This window comes from Pelmatolapia mariae, linkage group LG23 (assembly GCF_036321145.2).
Source record: "Pelmatolapia mariae isolate MD_Pm_ZW linkage group LG23, Pm_UMD_F_2, whole genome shotgun sequence".
Lineage (NCBI taxonomy): Eukaryota > Metazoa > Chordata > Actinopteri > Cichliformes > Cichlidae > Pelmatolapia > Pelmatolapia mariae.
The window spans coordinates 50,987,466-51,015,350 of record NC_086246.1 but is presented as its reverse complement, the minus strand read 5'-3'; the positions used below and the strand labels follow the sequence as shown (position 1 = coordinate 51,015,350).

At 43.0% G+C, this 27,885-nt stretch overlaps 2 protein-coding genes across 6 annotated transcripts in view; one reads left to right on the top strand and one right to left on the bottom strand.

Moving 5' to 3' along the window:
- The window catches only part of ccdc50a (coiled-coil domain containing 50a), a 31,693-nt gene extending 7,603 nt beyond the window's left edge, over positions 1-24,090 (top strand). For 4 of the 5 annotated variants that reach the window (XM_063467901.2, XM_063467902.2, XM_065469779.1 and 1 more), the window contains 10 exons: positions 6,680-6,742; positions 9,067-9,196; positions 11,309-11,399; positions 11,872-11,974; positions 18,350-18,501; positions 18,931-18,975; positions 19,181-19,324; positions 19,456-19,535; positions 19,618-19,727; positions 21,995-24,090. In XM_063467901.2, coding sequence (XP_063323971.1) covers positions 6,680-6,742; positions 9,067-9,196; positions 11,309-11,399; positions 11,872-11,974; positions 18,350-18,501; positions 18,931-18,975; positions 19,181-19,324; positions 19,456-19,535; positions 19,618-19,727; positions 21,995-22,014 — 938 coding nt within the window. In that variant the 3' untranslated portion in view covers positions 22,015-24,090. Of the gene's footprint in view, positions 1-3,690; positions 3,971-6,679; positions 6,743-9,066; positions 9,197-11,308; positions 11,400-11,871; positions 11,975-18,349; positions 18,502-18,930; positions 18,976-19,180; positions 19,325-19,455; positions 19,536-19,617; positions 19,728-21,994 lie in introns of those variants that run through there. The other variant, XM_063467900.1, reaches the window with a different exon arrangement.
- uts2d (urotensin 2 domain containing) lies at positions 77-2,782 on the bottom strand. Its single transcript, XM_063467108.1, has 6 exons — positions 2,574-2,782; positions 1,210-1,567; positions 947-1,051; positions 830-867; positions 552-642; positions 77-467 (listed from the first exon to the last, which is right to left on the bottom strand). The coding sequence occupies exons 2-6, from the start codon at positions 1,298-1,300 to the stop codon at positions 442-444; spliced, it is 351 nt and encodes a 116-aa protein (XP_063323178.1). The 5' UTR covers positions 1,301-1,567; positions 2,574-2,782; the 3' UTR covers positions 77-441.
- Positions 24,091-27,885: the final 3,795 nt, after the last annotated feature.

The window sequence follows — 27,885 nt, the reverse complement described above, 5'->3', positions numbered from 1 at the left end:
AAAGGAAAAAAGAAAACAAGAAGTACAGATTCACATTATGATTTTATTTACACAGTAAAATTAACAGCAGTGCATTTCTATAAGCAGTGATGAGGCGATAGAACTTGTAGGTAATGGTGTGAAAAACAAACAAGCATGTAATTCCCAATTCTACCACAGGAGGGCGACAAAAACACACATGCAAAGAAAACTCAGGTAAAGTAATGTGTAATGTTTCGTCATATGTGACCCTCAAGTATTTCCAGCGAGCGGCTGATTATTTACAGATTCTAGATGTAAAGTCACGGTGAAACGAAACCTTTATTAATGAAACAACTATGTTACAACTCTATATTGCTGGGATAAATACAGTGTGATTATACTACTGCTAGTCTGAGTTTTAAGGCTATGTTGGGCTTTGCAGCAAGATTTCACAGTGGTCGTCCTCCTCTTGCATCCGTCTCAAACACAGTACTTCCAGAAGCAGGCTACAGGCAAAAAGACAGCATTTTGTACAATGAGCTCATATTAAGTATATTTATAGTGTAATGATTGTAAATGTTAGAGCTTACGTTCTCCGCGTTTCCTTGTTATGGATTTGCCTTCTACCATATTAGCTGTAATCTTCCTCTCCAGCTCCAGGTCCTCCCTCAGCGCTCTCAGCTAGAAATACAGATCAAAGTGATTATAACACACCGAGAGAGGTTTTCCAATGTTTTTGTGAATTACTGTAACAACTTTTGAGAATTTGAAACAAGAAATGACTGCTCCATTTATACACGAGCAGTTTGTTCACATTATAATAACATCGAAATCACATTTTATTAGTGCCAGTTAAAATAAGCCTTACCTCCTCGATCTCAGCTAATTTATTAGCCAGCTCAACACCTGCAGAAAGGAGACCCAGTTAACCAAAGCAGAAATGTACCTGTGCATGTTATCACAGGCATTTGTTTCTAGGTCTCACCCAGAGGATCATCCTTTTCCACTGGGACCAAGCTTTTGTGCAGTAATAGTGCCAGAATCTTGCTCTGGGAATCTGTGTCTTCTTTCTGACTAAAAGCAGGGTTTCCTGGATGTACCAAAGCAAACACACAGTGAGTTATATGCTTATTATCTCTCAATATGTTGAAATTTGATAAAACTGTACTGATAGACGAACCATTTAATCAGCAGTTGCATGCATTTAGCATTCTAATTCAAATAAAATGTGCTGTTTTGCACACTCACCTGGATTAAATATGCTCCTCCCGTCTACATTGAGCAGTAGAAACAAACTCAGGAGTCCTAAACAGTAGCTCACAGCTGTAACCCTGTCCATGGCATTCAATGTAATGTTTCAAGCGAATTTCGCACTGTGAGCACTCCTTCGGGCAAGGCTAGATGTCCACTCGCTTAAAACCATCCCGTCAATATATTTATACTTCTACGAGCTGGGAGGAGGGGCCAGTCGGCCCCTTGATTACTAAATTCACCTCTCGTCACTGTGGACTTCGTCACTGAGCCACCTTCTCACGGGGCCTGTGAATCGTCTGAATGAAATACAGCGATCTGACGCGGACGTGCGGCCAAGAAACCCTACATCACTCTGACACGGGTAAATCAAAAAGAGAGGATGCTATTAATCAACCTGTTGGTTGTGAACCAGAATCAGATGTTCTTGGCACTCGCAAGTCTTTTTCTTTTACTTTAATTGCTTCCTAAAATAGGTACACAGGAGTGGGTTGGCCTAGGGAAAGAGTGGCAAGTAAATTGATTCGGTCCTTAAGTGCACCATAACCAGAGACGGGCTCTTCAATCTTGGCTTCAGGACTGATTTGGAGGTGAAGGAGCATCCATCACTGAGGCAACGCCAAACATCCCACACCTCCCATTTTACCGTATCCTACTCTATGAATCAAGGAAATCACATTTCATACGTCAGCCAGAGGAGCGCACATGGCGTTTGTGCAGGCTAAGGGAAATGAGCTGCTTGAACCTGCTAAATCTGGCTGTTATTATAAGAGTCCTTTGGGATGAGACTTGCACACAGGGGGTTTTCACAATCTCGCTCCTTTGCACTCATCTTCTAAATACACAAATAAAGAGACTACAAACACGAAAGCTAAAGAATCAGGAAAGACTGTGCTGAGGGGATCTTCGGGGTCTGTCGTGTAAATGAAAACCAAATGTACTGATAAAGAACTGAAACTAGGCTACTGAGTCTGCAGGAGGCAGTCACTGTTCACACCAACTAAATATCATTTGGATGCACTTAAAGACCTTATGATGCATTCGTAACTCTGTAACAGCATAGTCCAAGCAGTTAAAGCACTCCTCAGAGCCCCACAGCCTTCAGTCCAGCTTCTGTGCTATTTCATCTTTAACAGCAGAGGTCAGGCCTTTGTTGACCTCACTGTATTTCACTGAAAAACTAAACAGTAAAACTGCTTTACTTAAGCATCACTTAAGGAAGCCGTCTGTGCACGCCGACCACAAACAATCCCATTGATTTATCTGCAAATGGACCGCTACCATCGACTTATTTTAGGGATTTTATGTCAATTGGAAGCGGTTGTGGTAGAGCTGAACACCAGAGGGAGCAATTAGATTACCATAATCAAAAGAGCAGCTGCAGTGAGCGTGTATTTTATAGAAGGTATGACGCGTGTAAATGCGGATCCATTCACTCAGTCTGCCTTGACGGTTCCCACACATGATCGTTGCCCGCGTGGACCGTAGTGTTGACCCACGGTTGCTTCGTGGTGAAGACTTTCCGAAGCTGCACATGCAGCACACGTCTACAGCAACTGAACCTCGAGAAGAGGGCTGCGTCAATTCAAAGCCTCTCGTAAGTCAGCCGCAAGTAGTTAGAAACCAACCGGAAGTGTGCTCACTCACATTTCAGCTTAAAGCAAACGTTAATCCCAGCAGTGCATTCTTGTGTCCCTGAATTTATAAACGGAGCAGTTGTATCATATGCTGCTGGCTTGTAATGATCACTATGAAAATATACGCTTAAAACTGCAGCACTTTCGTGTACTAATCATGCCAAGTTTAGAAAAATCCACAATTATTACTAGCTTATTTTGGTGATGCATTTCAGCTGTTTATAATGTAAGGGTTTAAATTCAAATAGGCTCAGTTTCCGAAACACAAGTGTATTCTTAGACTTTTTTACCTCAATGGAGAGCTTCGTTAAACGTTTCTTTTAGTTCAATAATATATTTAATAAATATTTGGGAAGCTGGCTGATAAAGGTACACTTCAAAAAACCTAAAGTATAAAGCTAAATGTAAATGTTGGCTTTTGCACAGTCAAAGGTTAAAGTTATACTTGCTGGGCTAAGTTCGTAAGCATGTAGGTCTGGTGTAGTCAGTAGTATGGTTCAGTTGTATTTGTTTATTTATTGTGTCACGAATATATAAATATTTTTAATTAATATTTATAAATAAATAAATAAGGGAACTCTTGAACAATCTTCACTTTGATTTTCTTTTCTTTTTATTTGAGTGTGTGTGAGAGTCGCCTTGAGGCGACTGTTGTTGTGATTTGGCGCTATATAAATAAAATTGAATTGAATTGAATTAAATTAAATTGAATTGATTTATTTTTCCTGCGCAAGTCTTGCGAAAGCTGGTCTTTTATTCTGAAAAATGTAGACAGGAAGTATCCTCTTACTCCGTTGGCCGGGTGTAGGAGGGAGGGACGCTAGCAATCTGACAGGCTAGCTACAGCAGAGTAACAGCCTGGCAATTACAGCGGCGACGTATCAGGAGAGGGTGGTTACCGAAACTAATCAAAGGGTCGTCCAGCACCTGAACCATCAATCGGGTTTATGAGTAAAGGCGATCAATCAGGCTGCCGTTAACCTTCGGAAGAAACGCTGAAGTGTAATTCACCGTCAACGGGTTTTTTCTTTTCTTTTTCTTTTTTTTACTTATTATCCGTGACAACATGGCTGAATGTAACGTTAGCATCGACCAGAATAAACTACCTGGAGTGAAAGAGGGTAATGTCCACATAACATGTTTCCTGGAAAAATATAAAGCAAGCTAGCTCTTAAACAGCCAGCCTGTTACGTTAGGATAACTCTAGCGAGGCTAATGTTAACCGAGTAAACGCAGGTGTTTATTTGTTTGTCTCATGCACTACGGCTAATGTGGCTCTTAGCACACGCTGCTAGTGGATGCTAGCACACTTACTGGTCTTTTCAGGCTGGAGTTAGATGGTCAGTCTGGGTGCAGGTGTCATCCAGACAAGTTTACAGTGGGAAACACCGTTTTATGTATTGTGTACATGTTGACACAGTGAGATCCTCCTCATATTAAACACAGTGCTGGGCTGGTGAAATGTGCTGTGTGGCAAGCTGCTGTGTTTACATGACTTGTAACTTTGTCACCTGAGTTGTTTTCCTGTTTTAAGGTATGTGGTCCAGCCAGAGTTTTGAACACAAGCTCTGTTTGAATTTTGTTTGTTGTTTTGCCCCCGTCTCATATTCTCTGGTGCCATTTCCTCCTGCTTGTTATGACTGTTCAGAATATGAATCCCACGAGCTCTTTGCCACATAGACACCCAGAACTAGGTCTGCTATTGTTTGTGGATTTGAAAAGCAGAATGGAAACGGGGGTGTTTGTATGGAAAAGCATTATGGATGGGATGCTTTGCTGGTGGGAAGGACCTGTTAGTGTGAAGCAGCTGCTGGGAAGGATGTTTGTTATTCTGGTCAGAGAGAGAAGAATCCTGCACTGCTTGTCTAGTCTGCATTGGGAAGGGATGGACTCTACAAAACTGCTGTAAAAGTTAGAAAACAGTAAAAACAATGAGGTGCAGAAATGAACTTGAAATATTTACTTATATTTAGATGTTCTTGTGGTTTATTAAACGCAGAAGTGTCCATCTATTTGCATAGTGCACACATGTTAGACCTATTTTCTATTTCAGGTCCTGAAATGAATGATGGTGTGAAAACCTAAACCGTGAGTGCAGCTGTAACCCTTCTTTCACTTGTGCTGAATTCTTCTGAAGTCTGTTTAAAAGCAACTGTTGAAGCACTGTTGACACTTAAAGCTGCAGCAGCCACGATACAATCTCTTTGCTAAGAAGATTAAGCATATGGTTGAGAAAATGCCTGGTGGAGGTGGAGGTGTCATCCTCCTTCAAAGCATCTGTCATTAGCCATCGTGCACAACAAGGCAGTTTGGATGATTTATCAAGTGCGTTTGCCTAACGGTGATCGATTCCCTCACAGCGATCTCTACAGTCACACAGTCACAGGCAGTTACTGGTTATTAATATTTCATGTGGATGAAGTAATCTTTGGGCTATAAGCTTGGCAGGGGTGAGGAGACCGTGTGTGGGTAAGGAAGAGAGCTCCACAAACTGATCGACACTGGTGAATGTGTATGATGCCAGATTGCTTTTGCTTTGTTGAAGCGATCTGGTGTCAGCTCCACACTGCTGAAGGCTTTCTGTTGGATGAAGCCATGACAGAATATTCTGTTTATATGATGCTATGGTACTGCTGCTAAGTAGGGGTAGTTAAGCTACGCTGACAGAACTTTTAAGTCCACAGTCATGTTTAGCTGAGGTTGTGAGAAAGGCCTAAAACCGCCTCCTTAGTTCTTCTTAACAGGAAACCGTCTGCTGTTGAAGATCTGGAGCAATGTACATGAAGAGACACGAGCTGTGTGCGTCGTTGAGAAGGATCAGGTGGATGTGTCAGGATGGCGTTTGGTGCTGGGGGGGGGGTTTCTGAGGAAGAAATCCCCACCTACTCCACCAGCCGAAACTGTTGTTTTCAGGATGAATCTTTTGGCAGCACCAGTGATACCGAAACCAAGCCTGGAAAGTTTGCTCTAGATTTGTTGTGTAGATATGGAAAATGAGCAGTTCATATTTTTTTCTTTAAGAAAACATTTTTTCTCTTTCTACAGAGCTGAGATTGTGGCTGGTGGACTTTTAGTCTTTGGCCAGGCCTGAAAATGACAGGAAAAAAGTCCTGCGTCATAAAAACTCGGCTTAGATAGAAAATTCAGGTTAATCTTACTTTACTTACTGTAGCTTATTTGGCTATACAAACACGCTTCATTATACTGTCTTTGGGATGTGTTTTCTACTAGATGAGCTTTACATATGTTGCCTTTTGAATTGCACTTCAGGGCAGCAACAAAACGTTTTCTCACTTCTTCTCACCTTAAAATAACTTGTCAAGATAAAAAAACCCTGAGCGCTTTTTTAGTCTGAGTGCAGAGAGCGCTTCCTCATTCACTTTCAGTTCATCTCAGATCCAAAAACCAATTCCAGAAGGTCAGACATGATCTAAAATCACTTTGTGTAACTAAGAATGATGTGCTGCACTGTGGTGTTCATTGTGAAGCACTCTGCTCAGCTTATCGGATAAAAAAAAAAAAAACAGTTTTAAAAGTAGTTTCTCAGTATCGTGACACATTTGATTCCCTGTTGGTGGAATTCTGAAACTTTGCCTTCCGTCATAGACTTTAAATTCATTTTTATTGTTGTGTGGGAAGACGCTCCAGATGTTAAACGCGGGAAACCGTGAAAAGTCCGATTCAAATTGACGTCTCTTCTTCCTCAAGCTTGTGTTTACCTGGTAGCATAGCTCTGTTTGAATACATGGGGCTGTTTGAATGATTGTAACGTTTGCTACACTTTCCAGCACTCGTTTTTAAACGAATCCTGTTGTTCTTCCTTTCTTTAGTGTGCCGAGACTTCGCCGTGCTGGAGGACCACTCCCTGGCCTATAACCTCCAGGAACAAGAAAGTAAGCATCTACACATTAGTCATGTTTGGGGGTTTTTCTTCATCCTAATCCCAGTATTTTTACCTTAAGGCAGTGGTTCTCATCCATTCTCACATTCAGCTTGACTCTTGATAAAATGAGTTTGTACTTCTGAGGAGTGTCACGGGTAAAACAAGCATTTCACAAACAGTGCTGCCTTCACGGAGGAGTGGCTCCCTCCTTCAGACGTTTGCTTTCCCTGACTGTGTTCAGGCAGAAGAAAGCTTGGCTGCTTTATTCACGTGACAGAAATCCAACTTTATACAGAGAGGTCTGTATGTGGAGAGTCTGTTTAAACACTTGGTGCCATTTATTATTGCACTGTTGTCTGCATTGGGCTTTTTATGTAACTGCAGATTGTTCCTTTCCTAAATCATTTGGTATCACTTTGCTAAAAATCAAGCTTTGAATTATGTTTTATTTGTAGCAGTAAAAGCATGCATGCAGCCCACAATGCTCCACTTGGCTTTTTTGCAGGGCAGAGCGCGGTGTCAGTGGCTGCAGTCTGATTAAGCCCGTATAAACCCTGGTACACAATTAGTCGAGCCATGTTGCGGGACGCCACAAAGCTCTGTATCAGAGCAGTGATGTGGCTTTTTTGTGTGCAGCAGCTGTAGCACAGAAAGCTCTGATTGTAGAGCTGAACACACTGCATCTGTGTCTCCTTTTACGCTAGCTGGTACTTTAATGTGAGCACATATGCAAGTAATTAGAGTCATTATAGAGGGCTACGTTCCCTCATTTGCTGTATTATTATTATTTTTTTTTTTGTAATTGCATCAAGATAAGTTGTTGAAATCTCACATCAACGTCTTTTTCAGGTTCTTTCTGTGCATTTAGTTTAAAAAAAAAAACCCCAAGAAGCATCAGAGATGGGCCACTGCTGTATTATTATTGAGTCTGGTGAACCTTTGGTTTGCACTAAGTTTAGAGTGTGAACCGAGAGAACGCGCTGCTGTAGAGGACACTAGCTTGTCTTTTTGTTTCCTCAATTGTAAAACCATATAAGGGTAAATTATGCCACGAGCTCTGCTAAATAAGAGGAAGGCAGATGTCATCCAGCCACACCCTCAGTGCAGATTAGCTGTAATGAATGTGATTGTGCTCGGGTCTGCCCTTTTAAAGCTGTAGAGATCTACAACCAAGGCTCATTTCCATTTGCTCCTTTGTTGCCACAATAACTGATCAGGTTTGTGTTGGCAGAATGTTCTTTCACCTTTGACCCTGGAAGTCAAAAGGGAGGATGCCATTTAATATATTTCAGTAGTCCTCTAAATATGCAGTGCCCCCCCCCCCCCCTTGTTTTTATTTTCATGGATCACATCAGCAGATGGCGTCCCAAAAGAAGATTTTAAGCACATTGAGTTTGTGTTGATGAGCAGATACAGCTGGCTTTTGTTTCCATTCAAAATGTTGAGCATGCAGAACAGCAAAGTGTCCAAATGTCACATGGAAACATTTCTCCAAGGCCGTGTCAGCACTTGGCATCTTCTGTTTCTGTGTTTGCTTCTTTTCACCGTGCAGATTTCCACTCGTGTGTCTGATGTTCACACAGCTCAGCGTTGTTTCTTTTCCTGAATGACCCAAGGCCTCTTCAGAGGATGTGTTTTATGAAGTGAACAGATTTCACAAAGTCCGTTTTGTTTCCTTGAAAGATGAATCCAGATTGCTGTTGACATGGCAAACATGGCAGTGGATAAATGTCCTTCATTTTACGGTGTGACTTCAGTTATACCTTCAGACTTATTTTTTTTTCATGGGCTGTCAGCACGTGAAAAATTAATCACAGCGTCATTTAGGAGAACCCCCCCAAAAATCGATGTCAGTCCCTTGACTCTTTATCATGTTGGCACAGCTGTGACATGGTTTCCTCTTTCCATCCCACCAATCACAAACAGAAACCTTATGGAGCTCCTCGCGTACAAATTGCCAAATGTAATTTTGTCCCGGATCAATAACAAAGTGAAACAGAACTGAGCGAGTGAGTGATGCTCTGCTTACAAAGTGCTAGAAGTGCGTCAGCAAGCAGGATTTCTCATCTGTTATGGTCGACGACATGCCGTCACACAACCTTGGAACGACGCCTCAGCTGCCAACGTTCATTCCTCAGTGACTAAGAGCGCACTCTGTTGAATAGCAGAGGCTGAAACGGCCGCGTCCTCGGCGTTTATCTTGTCCTCAGCCGATCATCTAAACAGTAGTGCTCCTCAGACGCTGAAGTGTAGATGTGTAAATAAACTCTGCTGTTCAACATTTATTTTATCTCACTGATAGTAAAGCGTGTGTGTGTGTGTGTGTGTCCACAGTTGAGAGCCACTTGGCCTCCAATGTCTATAAGAGCCGTCTGGTGCAGAACGACCTGCAGGTGGCCAAGAAGCTCCAAGAGGAGGAGGATGAGAGGGCCAAGATCAAGACTCAGAAAGAGAACGTTGACATGTAGGTGTCCCTCACACGTCAGCCTCATACACACCTGTTAAATGTAAGAAGAGCAGTAATTACTGGAGACGTTTCTGATGGATCAGCTGCTGAAAAAGTCAAAATCAATAATGCCATTGAGCACATTTATTCATTGAGCTTCGTGCTAATGAAAAGTCATACTAAAGTCAGCAATTGCATAAAAGCATGCGCCTGGTTATAGTTGTATAAATTAGCAACATTTGTCCAAGTAGAAAAATAAGAATCTGCTGGTTGGATGTGTTTGGTTTTTGAAATAAAGCACTTGATGCACCTCGAGGACTTTTAAAGCCATCAGATTACTCAGCAGTACTCACTGTGAGCGTTATTAGTTACTTTGATGATGGCATCTGTTTCCAATTAGTCTAATCTCATGTAATTACTCCCAAACCCCGTCCTCAGACAGATTTGTGCTTCAGCAGCGAGGTCAGCCAGCGCAGCGCTCTAGGTGACTCCTGCTGAGTGATTATTCAGAGTAGGTTTAACACTGTTATTGTTATAAATGAGAAGAGCCTGTCATTCAGTATGCTTTCAATCTTGTTTTTGTCAAGGAGCAATCATGAGGTTTGGAGCTGGTTCTGCTGACCAGCTGGTTTTCAGATTATTTAAGAGGACATGTTGCTGAGCCATGCATCAATTAGGCGTAGGATGTAACAGACTTCTTAACAGGTCTGTGCTAAAGACATGTTATATCTGTGTTAGGAGACTCATGCTAACCTACAAAATGCTTTCACAGTCTTTATCCTGCTTTATAAACATGCAGAAGCAGAAACAAACGGCATAAACAGATCTTCTTCAGTTGTTATGGAGTCTATGTGGTGTCTTTGTCACCGCTGATGTATAATTATATTCCCCGAGGGGTTTGGGCTGCTTCCAACTGCATGTCCAAAGCAATGCAGCGTGTACACTTACTAACCACAGTGGCCTGATGCAGAAACATAAATCTGGCTCCGCTGACCTGAACATAGCAGAGAGCTCTGTTGTCTCTGTTTCAGTCCAAAGTGGGAGTTGCATCCCAAGTGTGCAAAAAGGCACTTGGAGTCTTTCTCTGTGCTCTGCAGTTTTAATCAACATGAAAGCGCTGACTCACAGAGCCCACTTATTTTAAACGCACACAAACATGGAGGGCTCGAGTAGAGGGATCGCACTCCCTGGGTGCGAGGCCAGACGCCTCACCGATGCATGCAGGCCGGTGCTGCCGGTCTTGTTCCAAGCTCACACCGCCGTCTATCCCACACTCGCCACTTAGACACTGGACTAAACAGCATCACTGCTTTCTCAGCACGTACTGTTTCAAGACGCTCAGGTGCAGCAGTTTGTTTGTGTGTGAGTGTGTGTGTGAATGGGTGGATGAAAAGCGCTTTGGGGTCCTTAGGGACTAGTAAGGCGCTATACAAATACAGGCCATTTACCATTTTACATGTGCCACTTTAATTCATCCTAAGCCGTTAACCGCTCGGGTCAAATCCAGGTACGTGGGTTGGATAAGCTCCTCCTCCTGTTAGTAAGATTTCACACTCAGGTGCGTCTGCACACACTGTAATGATTTTCACACACCAGCCCTGCAGGCAGATGGTGTTTTTGACTAAATCGTGCAGCTTCAAAGATGAGAGTGAGCCAAGGCGCTAGTGAGATCAACACTGCAGTAAGCTAAGCTCCTCCTGCTCCTGCCTAAGGCGCACTGACCATCATTCACAACATGCTGGATAACTTCAAAGCTGAGGGTTCGGGTGTTGACTTCTCTTATGAAACAGAATTACTGAAAACTGTAAGTGACAAAAAAGCGTATCATTTTCACAGTGTTGAAGTCAGTGAGGTTTTTAAACCTTTATATACACAACAATCTAACGTGTGTAGTACCAGAGCCGGTTTCAGCACCAGTGTGTGAGTTTGTCGTCAGAATAATTGAGACTTAAAAAGTGTAATAATGCTTATTTAACAAATGTGTCAGTATAAATATGCATCTTTAAGCAAAGCTGTGAATTTAAAAATGTTCTTCCATTACATCCCTACCTGATGTATATAGTTTCCTATTGCTGTAACATTTTCCTGCTTCTTCTCTTCGTACATGCTTACAACACATGTGAACCCCAGTGAGCGGCAAGATAACGAGATCGCCCAGGAGATTCAGGAGGAACTGGTCCGACAGGCAGAGCGACAGCGACAGCAAGAAGAGAAAGATGCGGTAAGAAGCAGACGTGGACGTGAGGACAGTGCTGCTTGTTTCTACCCCTCAGTTGTTTCTAGTCTTCCTGTTTTGGGCGGGTCATTCTTTTCCAATCATTGCGCCTTTGTTTCCACATTTTTTGGTTTTTTTTAAGTAATTATGACCTTTTTTTTTTTTTTTCTTTTTTTTTAACATTACAATTATATTGTTGATAAATGGGGAAAGCTGAGAAATCCTAGATTCTGTTTCCCAATCAGAGGGGACACAGAGCTGCTTTCAGCAACACTGTTTATGTGTTAGATTAGTCAGAGTGAGCTAACTTGGGTCAGATCGCCTCCTACGTGCTCCATAAGGTGTACGAAGCATGTGCTAATTGGCCTGAGAAGGGAGCTACTGTACGTGCACCCAAAGAAATATGACCTTTGTCTAAGTGGGACATTTCTATATTGATGCGGGACGACATGCTTACTGTTGCGTTGTTTTGTTGTAGGCCATCGCTCGTAAGCTGCAGGAGAAGGAGATGAAAGAGGACAGGAGGAGACATAAGCAGCTGGAAACGCGCTTTGATGAAGATTACTTTGAGGATCATGGAGGTGAGGAGAGCACCGCTGACTTATGTAAATGCCTCATTTATGTTGACTTATGGCTGTCGGAGCAAAGCTAGTTTTCTATCTGTAAAACGGCTGACCGTTGTATGAGCGGCCTGCAGGAGCATTTAACAGTTTGAGTTAAAGAAAAGCACAATGAAGTAAGATTGACACGTGGACAAGCGTAACAATAAGAAAGTGATCTCAGGTATAACACACAGTCCTGCTTCAGTTTGCTTCAAGGTCACTTCTAAGTCCGTGTTTGTTCACACTGTGTGTGCGCGTGTGTTCCAAAAATCAATAATCATATGTTTTTATATGCAAACTTGTATTACTGTAGTTCTAATGATGTTTAAGTCAATTCAGTTTTATTTATACAGCGCCAAATCACAACAACAGTTGCCTCAAGGCGCTTTATATTGTGCAGTAGATCGTACAATAATGGATTCAGAGAAAAACCCAACAATCATATGACCCCCTATGAGCAAGCACTTTGGCGACAGTGGGAAGGAAAAACTCCCTTTTAACAGGAAGAAACCTCCAGCAGAACCAGGCTCAGGGAGGGGCGGGGCCATCTGCTGCGATTGGTTGGGGTGAGAGAAGGAAGACAGGATAAAGACATGCTGTGGAAGAGAGACAGAGGTTAATAACAGATATGATTCAATGCAGAGAGGTCTATTAACACATAGTGAGTGAGAAAGGTGACTGGAAAGGAAAAACCCAGTGCATCATGGGAATCCCCCAGCAGCCTACGTCTATTGCAGCATAACTAAGGGAGGATTCAGGGTCACCTGGTCCAGCCCTAACTATATGCTTTAGCAAAAAGGAAAGTTTGAAGCCTAATCTTGAAAGTAGAGATAGTGTCTGTCTCCCGAATCCAAACTGGAAGCTGGTTCCACAGAAGAGGGGCCTGAAAACTGAAGGCTCTCCCTCCCATTCTATTTTTAAATACTCTAGGGACAACAAGTAAGCCTGCAGAGCGAGAGCGAAGTGCTCTAATAGGGTGATATGGTACTACAAGGTCATTAAGATAAGATGGGGCCTGATTATTTAAGACCTTGTAAGTGAGGAGCAGGATTTTGAATTCAATTCTGGATTTAACAGGAAGCCAATGAAGGGAAGCCAAAACAGGAGAAATCTGCTCTCTCTTTCTAGTCCCTGTCAGGACTCTTGCTGCAGCATTTTGGATTAGCTGAAGACTTTTCAGCGAGTTTTTAGGACATCCTGATAATAAAGAATTACAGTAGTCCAGCCTGGAAGTAATGAAGGCATGAACTAGTTTTTCAGCGTCACTCTGAGACAGGATATTTCTAATTTTAGAGATGTTGCGCAAATGGAAGAAAGCAGTCTTACATATTTGTTTAATATGTGCCTTGAAGGACATGTCCTGGTCAAAAATGACTCCAAGGTTTCTCACAGCATTACTGGAGGCCAAGGTAATGCCATCCAGAGTAAGAATCTGGTTAGATACCATATTTCTAAGATTTTCAGGGCCGAGTACAATAACCTCAGTTTGATCTGAATTAAGAAGCAGAAAGTTAGCGGCCATCCAGGTCTTTATGTCTTTAAGACATTCCTGCAGTTTAACTCATTGGTGTGTGTTATCTGGCTTCATGGACAGATAGAGCTGGGTGTCATCAGCATAGCAGTGACTATGTATGCTATGTCTTCTAATGATGCTGCCTAAGGTAAGCATGTATAATGTAAACAGAATTGGTCCTAGCACTGAACCCTGTGGAACTCCATAATTAACCTCAGTGTGTGAAGAGGACTCTCCATTTACATGCACAAATTGGAGTCTATTAGATAGATATGATACAAACCACTGCAGTGCAGTACCTGTAATACCTACAGCATGTTCTAATCGCTCTAATAGGATATTATGGTCGACAGTATCGAACGCTGCACTGAGGTCTAGCAGGACAAGCACAGAGATGAGTCCACTGTCAGAGGCCATAAGAAGATCATTTGTAACCTTCACTAAAGCTGTTTCTGTGCTGTGATGAGCTCTGAAACCTGACTGAAACTCTGCAAATAAGCCATTCCTCTGCAGATGATCTGTTAGCTGTTTGACAACTACTCTTTCAAGGATTAAAGAGAGTAATTCTCACAGCTTTTCACAGAAGAATATAAACTCATTAGTAAGGCCATGGGAGATGATCCGTCTCTGTTTCTGTGCTGGGTTTGGTTTTGTCTCCAGCTTTGAGTGCGGTGGGCGTGTCTCTAACACTCATGGAGATTGTTGCTGACTTGAAGATTTTGGAATGCATTTATAAGCACATGATTAACCCTGAAGGAAGGCTTGCGTGTTCCTGCAGAGAAATAACTCGTCCTTTTACTCCCAGTGAAGAGCGCTGCTTGAGTCTGAAGATGCAGTGCTTTTGTACCAGAGTTGGCATTTAATGAATTAGGAGCGCAATTTTAGATTTACTCCTGATGATGTATTTAAAAAAACGTGTTTTTAGCGTTTTTTGGGGCTTCTAAAACGTGTTAGTAGCTCAGTGTCACAATTTTATGTTTCATGTTGAAAAATTGAAGCTTTGCTGCAAGTCCTAATCCAAAATGTCAGGCCATCACGATTGCTTCTGTGCCTGAAGCGCTGCGGCCGTTTCTTATTGCGTCTTGTTGAGGCATTAGTGCGGTCGCAGGTCTTGAACCACAGTTGTGACTGTAAGTGTAGGAGGAAGTAAATTTCCTGTTCCTAATAAAAGCTCAGCTTTTCTCTCTGCAGCTGCTAAATCTAATCTGACACGCTGACGACCAGCTTTGCCATTTGAACCCTTTTGGATTTTTTTTTTCTGAGATTGACTCATAACACTAAACCACTGCAGTGGTGTCACTCCTACATAGGAAGCAGAAAGGAAAATCCTTTTTTGTCCTTTTAGTCAACAGAAAAAAAATCAGTGTGTGTTGTCTGGTTTTCTAGCAATTTGGTGCTCTGCAAAAATTCAACACACACATCACAGTTTCTACTTAAAGTGCTCGTGAGTGATTTTTATCTTGTGCTCGTTTGTTCATTTAAACTGTCACAGAAGCTGATTTGAATAGTTTCAGTGTTTGCAGTCAGACAGCGGCGCTTTGTCGGCACAGACTGGGACGGGCGAGCCTCTCTCGCTGTCAGTCCACCTGCTTGTTCTCTGTATCGACTGCAGACTGTGAGAAGGTATGTAACTGCTCACCTGTAACGTCACCACTGGGTGTTTGTACCTGTGACTGTGATGATGTCAGACCAAAGGTTCCTCTCTCTCTCTCTGACATACAAAAACATTTTGCTTCTCGTCACAACCGACAGCGGGCAGAACAGCTGTCTCTACAGGGTAGAATGAAAGGTTAAAAAATAGGAGAATATTTTATTTTTTAAAATGAGACGAGGTGAGCAAACAGCGAACGCCCGTGGGAGTCTGAGCAGGTATCAGGCTCTGCTTGTACCTCCCTGCTGCTGGTTGGATAACTGGAATGCCATTGCACTGACTGGTAGTGCAGCGAGGACTGGCCTGAGCTTTGTTCCTCGCTGTGCGTTTCTTTTCATTTGTTTTCATTCAAACATTTCTCAGCCACATGTCGACTCCCAACAAACTGGTTTTCTTAAAGGTGAACGTGCTCAGACCATCAGTTTGCTTTGTTGGTGTGTCTGCAGTTTGGTTTTCTTGCACATGTTGGTTGTTCTCATGGTGGTGGGGGGCGGGTGTTTGTATTCACACACAGGGACGCTTTCTTAAGTCAATATACTGTTAGTAATAATACTGTATATAACATATACTCTAATGACCAAGCAGTTTATTACTAGTCAGGTTTTTGTCTGCTGTAAGCCTCTCGTCCTGCAGATGGACTCTAACTACTCGTTCTGTAAACGCACAGTAATGCGTTCAACAGTTCTCCGCCTGCATGCATCGACCCGTCAGCTTGTAGCAGATCTCTGGAGCAGAACAAAACTATTTAACCTCCGTTTCAGACACCAGAGATAAAGTCGGCCCAATCACGGCACCAGAGAGCACTGCTGCTACACAGGAAAGCACCCAGTGTTTGTGTAGTCAGCAGCAGCTGAAAATAAGAGAAAGAGGAGTGCCAAATATACTAGTGTAGCACACTCAAGTAAAGTCAAAGTAAACCTCTATACAGTATATAGAGAGACGAGACGACGAGGCTCCAGTTACATTCAGTGCAAAAACAACAATAAATATAAGAAGAGTAAGGAACAAATATACAGTTTAAGGTAAAAAGGATCACTAACAGGCTAAATCTACAATTTACAGTATGAGTGATATAAAGTGACCAACATGAGCAGGATTCTTGAGAGTAGGATTGTCCATAGAGCAGCATCTGTATTTATAAAAGCAGTGGTATGTGGAGTGCAATGGAGAAGTAGACTGTGTGGGGAAAGACTGGTTTTCATTTGTAACCATTTAAAAACATCATATACTGGTTGATGTCCCATCATGAGTCCCGAGTGCCTTTATATCCAGTCAGACTGTCTGATAGCTGCTAACACTCGCTGTTGCTGTCTTAGCAACATTTTAATTTTCCAACCGTAACAACTTTTACGGGACGTTTTGGTTCATTTAATATCATCTTCTGCATTTCCTCTTTCTTCTAACCACTGCTCTCCTCACAGGTGCTGTATCTAACCCGGTGCTCACTAACTGTCTTGACTTATATTACACCTGTCTGTTATTGTTAACTTTCCCTGTTTTCATCAACCACCACCATCATCATCATCATCGTGCCTTCTCACTCTGCTTTGCTCAGCTGCAAGAAGACCTCTAGACTTGGACAAACCCAGACATCACACACCACCGTCCCCCGGGCGATACGATGCTCCGGTGAGCTCACGTCGAGATTACTCTCCAGATTATAGTTCAACAGAACCTAAAAGGAGCAGACACCCAAAACTGGATGCTGCAGCACCCCGTGGTCGCTCCAGATACCCAGAGGGCTATCTGCTGGGAGAAGGAGGCCGTAGCAGGCACGCAGATCCTTTTCCTGAGCACCTGATGCCCAACAGAGGCAAGCATGGGGACAGGTATCCAGAGTACGAGCCCTCACAGACTGGCAGAGCCAGGGATTTAGGGTACGAGGACACAGAGAGAGTGGTGAGGAGGAAAGAGAGACCAGCTAGACCACCTCCAGTTCAACTTCCTAAAGAGAGGGACAAAACGTGGGTCAGAGAGCAGAACAGGCAGTACGACCGAGACGGAGGCAGAGAACCGGAATATGAGAGGTATACTGCAAGAGACCAGAGGAGGGACAGAGATCGGAGAAGGGACAGAGACCAGGACCTCAGGTGGGGAAGAGCAGAGGGGCGGGACGGAGAAAGATCCAGAGACAGAGGACGAAGTTTGGACAGAGAGCTAGAGGGACACGGACATCGAGATAAAGGAAGACAAAGAGCAAGAACCCGGAGCAGGGAGAGAGGACTCGAAGAGGACTTTGTGGAGCCAGCACACAGCCGGGGCCGGCTGAGGGAAGGGAGGGCTTCCTGGGAGGGGGAAGAGGAGGATTTTGAGAGAGAGAGAAGGACCGGGGGACGGCACCGTGTCCAGTCCAGCCCCAATGAGCTGTTTGAAGATCATAGGGGCGATGAAGGCAGAGGAGACAGCAGGGAGTTCTGGGACCTCCAACAGGGGGAGGGTCGTGGCAGGGAACGCAGTCATAGTCAACCCAGCGGAGAGACAGGTATCACCCCGAGCTCCCTCTGGGCTCTGTGGGGGGGGGGTGTGGTGTGCTAAACCTTTCCTCTGTGGCAGTCTGAGGTGGTGGGTCAGTCTAACAGCAGTCGCTAACACACATGTTAGTTTCACTGTTTTCATGAGGAGGACAGCGATGTTGTGATTTCTAACAGGTTTGATTCCAATGATTGATTTCGCCTTGTGTGGAGTTTTCTTATTGTGTCTCTGTGCTTGGAGGGAGGCGTGTGCTGTGTGCTTTCTTATAGCTTGATGAGCTTTGATAAGCTCAAATGTTTCCTTGATAAAGGGCTTCAGAGCTGGTTGTGTGTTCTTGTCAATTGAACAAGCTAAACTTTACCATTTTCATTGTTTTAACTGATCTGAGATCTGCCACAGGTTTAAAAAACCCAAACACAGCAAACAACACCAGTGGAGATGCACTGCAGCCCTTTTTTTTTAAAGGTGTATTGGCTTTAATCCATCTGCTGCTGAATGTATTTTTGTGTGAATGTGGCATCAAATTATTGATCCTTCAACAGACAAATGATTTTGATCCATAAATCATTTGAATTTATCAAGAAAAATGATAAAAACTTTACATTATTCTGTAATTGTGTAAATTGCACCTTTAAGATGATATTTCCTTTTGCTGAAACGAATCCTAATAAATAATCGTCGCAGCCCTACTCTGTTAGTCATGATTTGCCTTTTGCAGGTCGTATTGCGCACCGTGGCGGTGGGTCAGTAATGCCAGAGACTGAGTACGGACTGAGTGAGGCCACCAAGGGTTTGACCAAGCTCGATCTGCGCGAGCAAGAGCTGAAGGACCTGGAGGTGGCCAGGAAACTGCAAGAGGAGGAAATTAAGGTCAGGAAGGAAACCAGAAGAGAAATACATGTTGTCCATATGTGCGCACACACCGTGATGTACAGGGAACAATCACATTAGCTTATAGTTAGTAAACAGTGTGAGCAAAGAGCAAAATTAAAGGTTTGTGTGTGGTTGAGTTTCTTCTTCTTTGTTTAGAAATCAGTTTTTGATTGTAAAGAAATGAAAAGGTTTGAATAATTCTGCCCATAAATGTATTTTTGTTGTAGATTATTTGATTTGACATGATGAAACGTGATTGGCTCCAGAGCAGCCAATGACAGTAAAGCATTTTACTCTGTTATCAAAGCTGTAAAGAACTTTAAGCCTTGATGTCAAAAACCAAACTGAAAGTGTTTTTCTTGTGTATTTCCAACATTACGACACATCTCGGTCTGTGTGAGAATGTAACCTTTTCACTGGTTTCAGGCGAGCCAGGTGCATGTGCGTGCAGCCCAAGTGGCACAAGATGAGGTGAGTGTGTGGAAACTCCTCCTCTAACATAGGATAAATGTTACGTGCAAAGATGCTCTGCAGCATTGAGGTGTCGCTTTGGCTGATTCATGTGAACCAGGTGTTCTCTGATGACATCTGGGACGCTTGTGTAGAGTTACGTCATGCGACATGTAGGACGAGGAAGTATTCTGGGGTAAATGACCTAGTCGCCTCGCTTTGCCAGGAAATCGCCCGACTGCTGATGGAGCAGGAGAAAAAGGAGTACAGGAAGAATCGCGAACGGGAGAAAGAGAAGGAGCGGGAGAGGGAGAGGCTGGCCATGGAAAGGATGGCAGTGGAGAGGAGGCGGCAAGAGGGAGACTACAGGGTAATTTTCCATGACCGTGCATATTTTTAAAATGCGTGCTTTGGGTGAATTACTTCTGCTATGATTTTTCTTTCCATATAAAACTGTATTTCCTCTGTGGGACGAGAACCATAATTTCTGTTGGTTTCCAGCCAAATTCCGAGGATGTTGTCCGGCCCAGGACACGAGAGGAGTACGAGTACCAAAGGCAAAAGAACTACAAGCCTCCGAGGTACACGGCTCTCACCAGAAGAAATGCCCAGTCAGTAAAGAAGCAGAAAATTATTAATTAATGTTTTGCACGTGTGTTTCAGGCCTCCACAGCCGCGCACACATGACTATGAGAATGTCAGTCCTGGCTACGTCTACCCAGATCACCCTGCTGCCCCTCGCACTCCGGCCAGACCTGATCCGACTTACAGAGGTAAATGAAATCCTAAACAAGGCAGCTGCTGTCCTTTTTCAACACTGTGGTGTTTTTGCACTTTAGTCTGCTTGATTCTAATAGCTGTGTCTCTTCAGAAATCCCAGCGTTCCTGGCTGCGTATGTTCTGGAAAGGAAGGCTTAACGTTGAATCTGCAGATAGAAATACATCAGTCTAGATCAGGGCTGTCAAACTCAACACTGGCTCAGAAGTTTAGTTAACTAAATATACTAGTAATACTACACTATTTAACTAAGAATCTTTTGTTTTTTTATTTGTTTATTTTATTTATATAGCACATTTCAAAACCAGGGGTGTGCCAAAGTGCTTCACAGAATCAATTAAGTGCAATTACAGATACAGATATACTGACAGGTGGGAGACATAACTATGCAATATACACCAGGCACAGTAGGCACAAGCCAAAGGCTGAAGGTTAAACATTATAAGCTTTAATCAGAGCAAAACGATAAAATACAGTACCATTACAAACGCAGGCTCTAGGAAGCCGGAAAGGCTAGGCTAAATAAATAAGATTTGAATCAAGATTTAAAAGATTGACTTGAATCAGACGCGCAAATAGCTTGAGGAAGATTATTCCAGAGGTTGGGTGCAATAGAGGCGAATGCTCGGTCACCTCTGGTGTTGAGCCGAGATCGAGGTCACACCAGGAGCATTTGGCCTGCTGATCTATGCGCTCTCCTGGGGGTATAAAAGCTGAGGAGATCAGTAAGATAGCTGGGTGCGGCGTTATTTATGATTTTAAAAGTGAACAATAAGATTTTAAAATCAATGCGATATTTAATGGGGAGCCAGTGCAGGTCAGAAAGAACTGGAGTAATAGACTCAAACCTGCCAGTCCCAGTTAAGAGATGCACACAGCAGCATTTTGAACGAGCTGCAGTTTGTGAATGAGGGCAGAGTGGAGACCAGTATAAAGGGAATTACAGTAAACTAATCTGGATGTAACAAAGGCATGGATACGTTTTTCAAGGTCCTTACGTGGTATGTAGGGCTTGGCCTTGGAGATTAGACGTAATTGATAGAAACTGGATTTAACTACAGAGGAAACATGTTTGTCCAGCTTAAAGGAGCTGTCTAAGACAACACCCAGGTATCAGAAAGAGAGTCAGCGAAGGGCCCAAATATATCATTTAGTTCAGCCTGACTATCGAAGATTATAATTTCCATCTTCTTATCATTGAGAATGAGGGAATTGCTCAGCAGCCAGTTTTTAACTTCATTCATACAATCGAAGAAGTGTTGCAACGATGATGTGACATCCTCAGCCAGTTCAAAATAGATCTGAATGTCATCTGCATAAAAATGAAAAGAAATATTGTATTTTTGAAGGATTCGGCCCAAGGGTAACAAGTATAAAGAGAACAGCATAGGACCCAGCACAGACCCCAGGGGGACACCAGAGGTGACAGGGGCAATGGAGGAGGAGTAGGTACCCATCGTAACAGAAAAGGACCTTTCTGATAGATAGGATTTAAACCAGCTAAGGGCACAGCCCGTGATGCCCACCAGATGCTCAAGCCTCATTAAAAGGACACTATGGGCCACCAAATCAAAAGCAGAGGACAAATCGAGCAAAGCTAAGACCACAGGGCGCCCTGAGTCAGCGATTGAGAGAAGATCATTAAAGACTCTCAGTAATGCAGTTTCCGTGCTATGGCGTGGCTTAAACCCCGACTGAAATTTTTCCCCGATGTTTGCATCAAAATAAGCTTGAAGTTGGGAATGAACAATGAAGAAATAAACAAAGTTTACTTGATTACTTTGGTGCCGTGTGAATGGTCATTTATCAGTAGGAAAAAAAACAGTTAAAAGTCTAAAGTTTACATTTTTCATTACTGTCCAGATGTCCAGTCTTTTCTGGTCCCTGGGCCTCATCTTTGACATCATCAATGTTAAAATGAAAATCTTCATTTCTTCCAAGTGGTTTGTTTTGGCCAAATGTCTAAATAGGAACATCTACCTTTAATTTTCTTAGCACTGCCTACATGAACCTGTGAGAGTGCTGAAGGTGTTTAGTTCGACCAAAGCTGGTTTCTCGTGACGAAATGAATCACTCATATTAATAAACTCCTGAACTCTACCTTGGAAAACTTGAGTCCATAAACACTGCAGCATAAATTGCACTGCAGTAGGGCTGCCACGATTAGTCAACTAGTCACGATTACGTCGACTATCAATCGTTGGTGGCAGCCCTACACTGCAGTATATGGAGCTCATTTTGTGTCTCTTCCATCTTTTTCAGGTGCCTATCACAAGCGGTGACTCAGGCTCTCGACCGTGTCCACACGTGCTGTCAGTCCTCCTGTGTGTGTGTGTGTGTGTATTTATCTTTTATTTTCACCCATTCACACTCTGTTGGCCAGAGTCCTTTGGACAGTCTCATGAGTTGGCAGTGGGATTTTTTTTTTTTTTTTTTTAAATATCCTCCTAAGTTGGCCCAAAGTTGAGGAAGTGGATATGTGAGTGCTAGAAATACACTCATCTCTTTTTTTTTTTCTTTTTTCTTTTTTTTTTTAATGATTTGTAAAATGTGATTGCATATTTCTTTGAACTGACGTGACATTAAGCCTAGCCAAAAGAAATCTCCCATGATTCTTTGCTGTGTAAATGAAGGAACTGCCCCCCCCTGCTGTGGTCATCGTGTGCCATCAAAGGGCTTAAAGCCTCTGCTGGATGTAACCGTCAGAGTTCCTCGAGACTCTTCATGGGACATGCCTGTCTGGTCCACTGTGGCTGTTACAGTGTCTTAGATACCAACGTGGCAGCTTCTTCGTTACAGCGTGCTGCACCTCTGTTCTCTCGCCGTGCTGTGCAGCGAGGCCCTGTGAGGGCTGCCCATGTGCCACACAGCCTTTGACTCTGAAGGGGGTGCATTATATTTTGTTTTGTTTGCTGCAATTATAAAACAAAGAAATAAGCCTTGATTTCGGTGCTGGTAGCTCTGGCTTTCATACGTTTACCACCTTGTTCCAGCGCAGAAGAGGTGGAGCTTTGCGGCGATCCGTGGACATCGATCAGCTCGACGTGTTTTCGGTTTTTTGCTTGTGAGGGGAGCTTTTTTTTTTTTTTTTTCCACTTAACCCCGTCTTTCTTAAACTGTAGTGGTATGACTGTATATGACTCACTGTTTCTATGTGCATGCTTACTGAGAGTGTACAGATGTGTACATGCATTTCAGCTCTGTATCAATATTAACTGGCTCCCTCTTTATTATCAGAAAGGGCTAAAGCTGCAAACAGCCAATAATAATCTCTCTCTGTAGAAACTAAATATGTGCTCGCTCATATATACTGCTGTACAGTATTTCAGTCTTCTGCCAATATTTCATATGAGCTTGTCATTTCCAGCTGGCCCATAAAAGAACCAGTACCAAATGAAATGCATGTATGTTGCCTGTGTGTCAAACCTGAGTTCATGCTCAGATGCTGCGTTCTTGTTTTTTAACATTTGTCAGACCAAATCATGTGGAAACTGTTCGGTTCTCCCTCCATGAAACCTTGTATCCTGCTCGTTGTTTTTATTGAGAAAGGGAGCTTTATATTTATTTTTGTAAATTTCTTTTTTTCCTCACATTGTTTCCTCAGTTTTCATCGACCAAGCTGCCCTGCTGTCACTTCCGGGACTTTCCTGTCTCATACTTCCTGCTTGCAGAAAGGAGATATTCTAGTGTTTTGTTTTATACTTCAGGGCCTGATATTTTTGGTTATATGAGAAAAAAAAACGGATAATGAAGAGCACATTGCTGAAATGTTTCTGATTGCCACAAAATGATTCACTCATTGAGCATTTGGTGCTGCGTAGAGTTTTTGCTTTGTAATAAATGTTGCTGAAATGATAAATCTGCGTGGAGAACAAGCCCCTGTGCTGTTCGCAGAAACAGTTTTCTCTCGTCTGTAGTGCATTGAACAAACATGCAACCATCATTGAATTATAGTATGTGCTACTTGCTGTTGACAGAATGAGATATGTGCCATATACGTGTTGTTTTTCAGGGACTTTACAAATTGGGGGGGATTAAAAGTTGTGGTTGTAGCAGAGCTAGCGCACCCACTGTGGTGGGTCTCCCTAATTTATTCTTTGATGAGAGCTCCACCTAGTGGATGTGCTTCCAGCTGGTGAGGGTACAGATCACAGTGATGTGTATTTGTGTATGTTGTGCTTCAGATATGACTTTAGTTTCATGTGTTGTCTGTTTTCTTTGATTTAGGGCTTTATGCAATCTACCAATCATGAATCAACATGTGTTGGACTTGTTTTTTTTTTTAAAGTAAAATGAATTTAATAAGTTGCTTTTACTTGTAGCATCTCAAAATGTAATAAATTGCATCAGCATTTACACCATGAATACAACGTGTTTGTGAAGCTGTAGGCCACTCATGCCCACTTCATCCCACAGCTTTAGTCATTAATAAGAATACAGGGGGGATTTAGTGTTAAAGGTCAACACATTAGTTTATTGGTCAAGATATTCAGTGAATTTAGTTTCACTCCTCTCTGCTCATGACGACCTGCAGTCACCCCCTCTGGGGCCCGCCTGATGTGGGAGAACCCGTAATGCAGAATGTTTGAAGCCTTAAATGACCTCTGACCGTGGCACATGTAACCACAGAGTTACCTGTACTACAGGTTTGGAGTTTCCAAAGGCAGAAACTGCTCAAAGCCTCTGGATTTTTGAGTCCTCTTGGAAACCTTAGACTTCAAGAAACTACACCTAGAAAGACACTTTAAAAAAAAAATCAGTTTGAACTGTGACTGTTCGTATCACTCCTCCTCTTCAAGTTTTAAGTGTCATTTAGGTGATTTCAGCCATGCTAAATGAAAGGAAGACACCAGTATAGCAGGAAGTGCTGCTTTATTTTTATTGCTGCATAGGGAAACAAGCAATCATTTTTCCTTTCATCATGTTAAAGTCATGTGCTCAGTGTGCGATAACGTCCTTGTGTGAAGTGTTTAGTGCCAGCAGCAGGTTGCCTTTTATCGTCAGAGTTTTAATTAAATTGTCCCACTCTCAAGAAAAGTACAGTCACACCCTTCCTCTGAGAACAGAGCTGGTTCACCAACATACCTGAAATACTGAAGGTTTGTCTGCAAGTGGTAACACCACTGCCATGCCCTCCATGGGATATGTCACAACTGAACTACTGGAAGCTACACCTCAGCCAGAAAAGCGGCTGCTGCTGTGGACAGGTGATCAGCTTCAGGTTGGGCAGTCTTCTTAAAGGAAACGCTAAAATCCTCTGGAGATCAGACTCTGCTTGGACAGCAGATGCATGAGGAGGTCAGGCCCACCAGCATGCAGCTGTTAGGTTGTAGTGCTGCTTTAATACAAATTAAATGATACAGTGGTGACACTGATGTTGCCTCTGCTCGTGTAACAGTCAGTGACGCTGAAATAGTTCAATTATGCAGCCCAGATTTAAAACAGATGATTTACAGAAATCCCTCCAAACCATGTGGCAGGCAGCCCTGCGCTAAAGGCCGGGATGGAAGTTACACACACGACCAGAAACAATGACTGAAATTTTTTGAGCACAGAAATTCCCAGGCAAAGTTTCCAGCTGTGCGGATAACACAAGTTCTGCAGGCGGGAATCTCTCTGCGGATAGAGGCAGGCGTTTGGCGTTCAGGTGGAAATTTGCGCGCGTGCTCTTCCTGTACCTGCTGGAGCTCACAAGTGCAAGCAGAGCTGTGTGCGGGCCTACCGAGGTGTTGTTACCTGGTTAATGATACTGAGCACTGCGGGTCGCGCTGATAATCACAGGTCAGCCGGACGCAACAGGTGTTTTTGATTGTCTGGTTTTTTTACCTGGAAACTGGGGAGGGGAAAAACACGATTACATACATCCTGATCAGCAAGGCAGCTGGTTAAATGGGTTGCATAACTGCGTAAACAAAACAGCAACACAGTGTGTATTTACAGATAAATGAGCTCACCTGTCCGGCGTGCAGGGTCAGCGGATCACTCACGTTCAGCTCCTCTCAGAATGATGAAGAAGCTGGTTTACTGCGAGGACTTGACTGTCTTTTCCGTGTCTCACCTGGCAGGTAGAAAGGTGAATGCAGCTGTCTATCTACTGGAGCACGCCGTGTTCAGACACGAAGACACACCCACTCATGAGAGAGAGAGAAAGAGTCACCGCCTTCTTACATTTCTGTCAATCCAGATTAGAGACGTTATTAAAGATCATCTCGGGAGAGAGAGAGAATAAACATTGTTTCCTCTCATGACTCGTTGATGTGAGTCTGTAAAAGAAAAAAAAAGTGTCCGTCATCTTTAATCTAATTCACTGCATGTTTTAGTTTGTGTGCTTGTCCTCGTGAAGCCTGGGGCGCATCTGCAGGAAAAACCGGTAGAGGTTGTCAGAGAACTATTCTGTTAAGGCTTTCCGAGCCAACCCTCAGAGAGACAAAGAAAATCCCAGCTCTGTTTTTATGAGAGTTCAGGCGGCCAGAAGTTACAAAATGTCAAGGGGAAAAAGAAAGAAAGGATTATCATTATTATTATCCTTATTATTACACCCTTTGGCTTGGTGTATATAAGCATGTTGGAGATTGTAGGCCGGCTGGATAAGGGCTACATTTAATGTGAACACTTTATACAGTAATAATATTTTTTTATGTCAACAATCACTCCTATGGCAGCATTGCATCAGCTGAGTTGCTTCTAGTGCCCCACCCTCAGCTAGAAACGGCATTTTTTCTAAACCATTAACTATTTACAATCAGGATCATCAAATCTGCCACTTGAAGAACAAAGCTCGTCATCTATCAGGACTTTTTCCAGAAACGCAGTTCTTAATCTGTAACGGGAGCGACATGTTTAGTCTAGATTTGGACTCATATGGATCATGTTTATCTTTTTCAAACAACCCTGACTCAGAATTATTACAGTCCCACGGGCGGTTACGTCAAAGCTCGAAATGGAGCTGTAGAAAGTGCTCAGCGCCTAAATGCTGACAAAAGTAAACCTTCTCATCTCATCTAAAATAAAAAATAAAAAAATTACCAGGCCGTTTGGCCCGAGGCGCTCTGTGCTGTGCCTGATGCAGGAATGACATCCGACTGGTTTGAAGCAGCAGCTAGGCCCATCTACGGAGGGAGTCTCTGCTGAATGCATGCCAAGGCAGTCCTCCAAGTGTTGTTTAAGCATGCACAAAAGGACATAAACGTACTGAATTTGTTTTGCCATACTGACCAGCTAGTGCAGTTACAGGACGCTGAATAATTGGATATGCACAGAATAACAAACAAAAGTGGGTCATATTTATGGAAGTCAAGCTAAAAACCGAGTGAACCGATATAGCAACTGCACATGTATGAAGAAATCACCTACGAATCTGCAGCCTGAGCGGATATCAGTACAGCAACATGGTGTGTGTGTGTGTGTGTGTGTGTGTGTGTGTGTGTGTGTGTGTGTTGGGGGGGGGGGATTTCTGGCAGGTTGTTCCATGTTGTCCGTGTGTGAAAGAGTCACTGCGTAAAAGAGGCCTTCTCTTCGTTTCTAAACATTTCCTACTAGCTGGGAGATCTGCTCTGTTCAATTAAAAGCTATTGTCTGCATGTTATGAGAGGACCCCGAGGAATTAAACTAACAATGGAAATGAATGGCACATTTATAAGGGGGGAAGCGGAGGTAAAGCCTGGACCATCTTTAAGGGAAAACATGTCTCCCTCTGAATTACATCAGTGCTTCCCAGCTGGCGGACATAAGAAGAGTCACTTCTGTCGCCATTCGTTTGTTGAACTGTTTTATGAAGCCCAGCTTTGTAAAATCACCAATAAGCAATGACAGCATGTGCGCATATAACGTTAATGTTTCAAGCCAGAGACAAGTTATGAGCAATGAATTATTTGTGGGCCAAATAAAGTTTTGATAAATTAATTTTTGTCGTTTGGCTTTATTGCGTAAATATTCTTTTGATTGAACAAAGAAAAACTTGGTGATTCATGGACTGGAGCCAGCATGTGCCACACCAAACTTTAGGCACTGAATCAGCCAATGGAATGTGCGCATAATTAACGTGATTAGCTCCGGTGTGTGGGGGTATACATAAATAGGTACGAACACGTCCGGTGAGTTTGCCTGGTCACCCGTAAACCTCGAAGTCTCACTGTGTTCTCGGTGCCTCCTGC

What these genes read in the sequence shown, in the direction of transcription:
- uts2d (XM_063467108.1), bottom strand. Translation starts at nt 1,300, where the DNA reads ATGGACAGGGTTACAGCTGTGAGCTACTGTTTAGGACTCCTGAGTTTG. An exon ending in GAGGAGCATATTTAATCCAG is followed by an intron (nt 1,052 to 1,209) that starts GTGAGTGTGCAA and finishes TGGTACATCCAG; the next exon opens with GAAACCCTGCTTTTAGTCAG. An exon ending in AACAAGGAAACGCGGAGAAC is followed by an intron (nt 468 to 551) that starts GTAAGCTCTAAC and finishes TTTTGCCTGTAG; the next exon opens with CCTGCTTCTGGAAGTACTGT.